Source organism: Gavialis gangeticus, unplaced genomic scaffold (genome assembly GCF_001723915.1).
Source record: "Gavialis gangeticus isolate Ggan-Ray unplaced genomic scaffold, GavGan_comp1, whole genome shotgun sequence".
NCBI classification, from domain to species: Eukaryota; Metazoa; Chordata; order Crocodylia; family Gavialidae; genus Gavialis; species Gavialis gangeticus.
In genome coordinates, this window is record NW_017729032.1 from 124,402,048 (window position 1) to 124,404,934 (window position 2,887).

Here is a 2,887-nt window from a genome sequence, read left to right on the forward strand (position 1 = left end):
GCCCAGAGCATCATGTGTATCAGCATCCCTGTGCTGAAAAATGGCTACAGAGGCACTTTAACTAAAGCTTGTTGAACGGTAATTATCATGTTCTAGCAGACTCAATTCATTGTGTCTGCTCCAATGCACTGTCATTACAGCACATGAGAGCAGCCTCTCTGCATGTGTGTAGGTGCCCTACGATGCTGTTAACCTAATTTATTTGCTCTTTACTGAGATTTACAATTAAGAAGTACCTGGAATTATTTTGTTCATTGAGACTGCAGTTTGGATGTCCGTTTATCTTTTGATATGGGAATGCAGAAAAATATTTGGTTTTTACTTATTGCATGCATAGAAACTCAAGTTTTTAGTTTCAGTCATCATAAATATTTCTGTTTAATGAGGTGCAATACTCTGAAGTGAATGTATTCTGATATTTCTGCTTACAAACAGCACATGGTGTTACTTGCATCTGATCCCAAATACTCACTAGAAACACTAACTTTTCCTCTTCCCCCACCACTCCCAATTCACTTTGATTTCAAGTAAGTTTAATTATTTTGTAGACTCTTTACTAGATGGGCTCTGACAAATGTAATTTAAAAAAAACCCAAACAATACCCCTATTTACCCTTTTCCTTCTGGTGTTTTGTCATCATTTAAGTCATGATATTTAAATGACCGTTGTTTGCTCTTGCTGACGTTAATAAATAGTTTAACACAACCATGTAATATGATCTCAGTTTCCTGGTGCCTTAGAATGGCTGGAGTAGATCTGAATGCTTGTCAACCAGAAACCAGTTAAACAGGTTTCCGGAGAGATGAATTTGAAAGAAGTGGCATTTCTCTTCCACCTGTTCCCTGAAACTAATGATTTCTTAGGTTCTCGACATTCTATTTTGTGCCTGCAGGTGACAAAGCCTTGTTATGGTGACAAGTAGGTCTTGCCTACCTTAGGGAAAGATTTTAAATTTCTCTAGCATGCTACAGGATATTTATTTTTAAAAGCATGCTTTTAAACTGACACCTGCAATTGCAAAGGTGCTTCATAATTAGGCCTGACCCAAAAGCAAGAAATCTGTTGCAGGATTAGAGCTTCATGGTTTGGGCATTTCTTTCACATTCTCATGAAAAATGTTGAGAGAGGGAGTGACTGGCTGCACCACTCAAGGCTAGGTAGTAGCCCAGGTTATCGTGTTTACCTGGTACATGAGAGGCCTGGGTTCAAGTCACTGTTCTGTTTGCTTCAGTAGCCTGACCTAGCTACCCATCTCTCGCTGGTGCTATTACACTTTATACAAATAATAAAATATTGATTGAGCTAGAGAAAGAGAGAGGTTGGTGGATAGCCTAGGGATTTTTTAGTTCAGTGGTTGGCAGCCTCTTGCTGGTGAAGGCTACCTTTTGCAACTCAGTCCCCACTGCGGGTCACAAGTCTCCCATCTTTCCCCCCTCCAGCAAGCCAGCTGCCTGTGCTTAATCTCACTACTGTTCCCCATCCCCTTTGCAGTGAGAAAAGCAGATGTGGCGGAGCAGCAGGCTGCACAGCAGAAGAAAGCACTGTAGAGGGGATGGGCAGCAGGCATACACCACGGATCCCATATGCCAGATTGGACCATTCAGTGGGCCACATCCAGCCGATGCCTGATCCTTGGTTTAAATTGTAAAAATTGAAGGGCCAATTAGAGTTCTACGGTTAGTTTCTTGGTCCATAAAAATTAATATAATAATGATCACCACCACCTGAGCTATTGGAACATTGGTTATTAGTTTTGTAAATTGTTTGGCAAATATGCTGCTTGCTGTACAAGTGCTTAACGTGACTGCTCTTTTCTTATTTTTCTTTAATTAGAGTGCCTTGTGTCAGCATGCCATGTCTAACTCTTTGCTGTTTATTTTTATAGCAAAGAGCTCCAGGGAAGGTCCTGCACGATGCCGTTTGCAGTCACCTGAACCTTGTTGAAGGCGACTATTTTGGCCTTGAGTTTCCAGATCATAGAAGGATGATGGTATGTGAAAAAGTATTGTGGCTAACTTGCTTTCTCCTTTGTATTTCATATGCGCTATAGTCTCTCCTTCCCCTTCCCCTTCCCTCTTATTCAGAAAATGCTTTTAAATATGGATTTTAAATTTTAAAAAGTTCTGAAAATGGAGTTGTGCTGCTGGTGCTTCAGAAATGTAATAGGCAACCTGAGGAAGGGTTCTTGATGGCCAAAAGCTTGGTCCAGTAAAAGATATCTCAAAAAATCTTCACCTTTTGTACATGTCCTGGACCATCAAGGCTACAACACTCCAGCCCTGATACAAAATGGTGATACAATTCCATTAACACCAACTTTTCTGCTTAGTGAGCTTGCTTGCTTATAGGACACTTTTTTTTCTTCTCTCTGGTACAGGGTTAGCATGCTACATGTGAAATGTTGGACCTGAAAAACTAGCATCTGCAGGAATCAAGTGATACAACAATCTTTTGGGTTGTGGCTGACTACAAAAGGTGGGAGGGAAGGCAAGAGTACCTGCACACCCTTTTTCATTTGAAACGTTTACATTTTGCCATAGATTTAAAGGTGTCATTGTGGCCCAGGGAACCATGTTCTAGTTACTTGGATCCTGTGACCAGTGCATGGATTTTGCACCTATTTGATTAATATGGTGAATTCTGTACTAATACCCTGCACAATTGAATGGATATATGTTAGAGCAAGAACAGCAGTTCTTGATTTAGGGAGGAAAAAATAAAGGGTTTATATATTGCTATGATAATCTGCTCTCTTTTTGTATGCATTTTTCTAGGCAATAAAACTGATGATTAGCGGTCACTTTCTGGGCTAATTATTGAGGGCAAAATAGAAAATAATCATTAGGGTTGAAAGGAACCTCAGGGGGTCATGTAGTCCAACCTTCT

At 40.3% G+C, this 2,887-nt stretch overlaps 1 protein-coding gene across 6 annotated transcripts in view; it reads left to right on the forward strand.

Moving 5' to 3' along the window:
* The window catches only part of FARP1 (FERM, ARH/RhoGEF and pleckstrin domain protein 1), a 405,781-nt gene that overhangs the window by 267,369 nt on the left and 135,525 nt on the right, over nucleotides 1-2,887 (forward strand). For all 6 annotated transcript variants that reach the window (XM_019523933.1, XM_019523936.1, XM_019523934.1 and 3 more), the window contains exon 3: nucleotides 1,887-1,991. In XM_019523933.1, coding sequence (XP_019379478.1) covers nucleotides 1,887-1,991 — 105 coding nt within the window. The remainder of the gene's footprint in view (nucleotides 1-1,886; nucleotides 1,992-2,887) is intronic.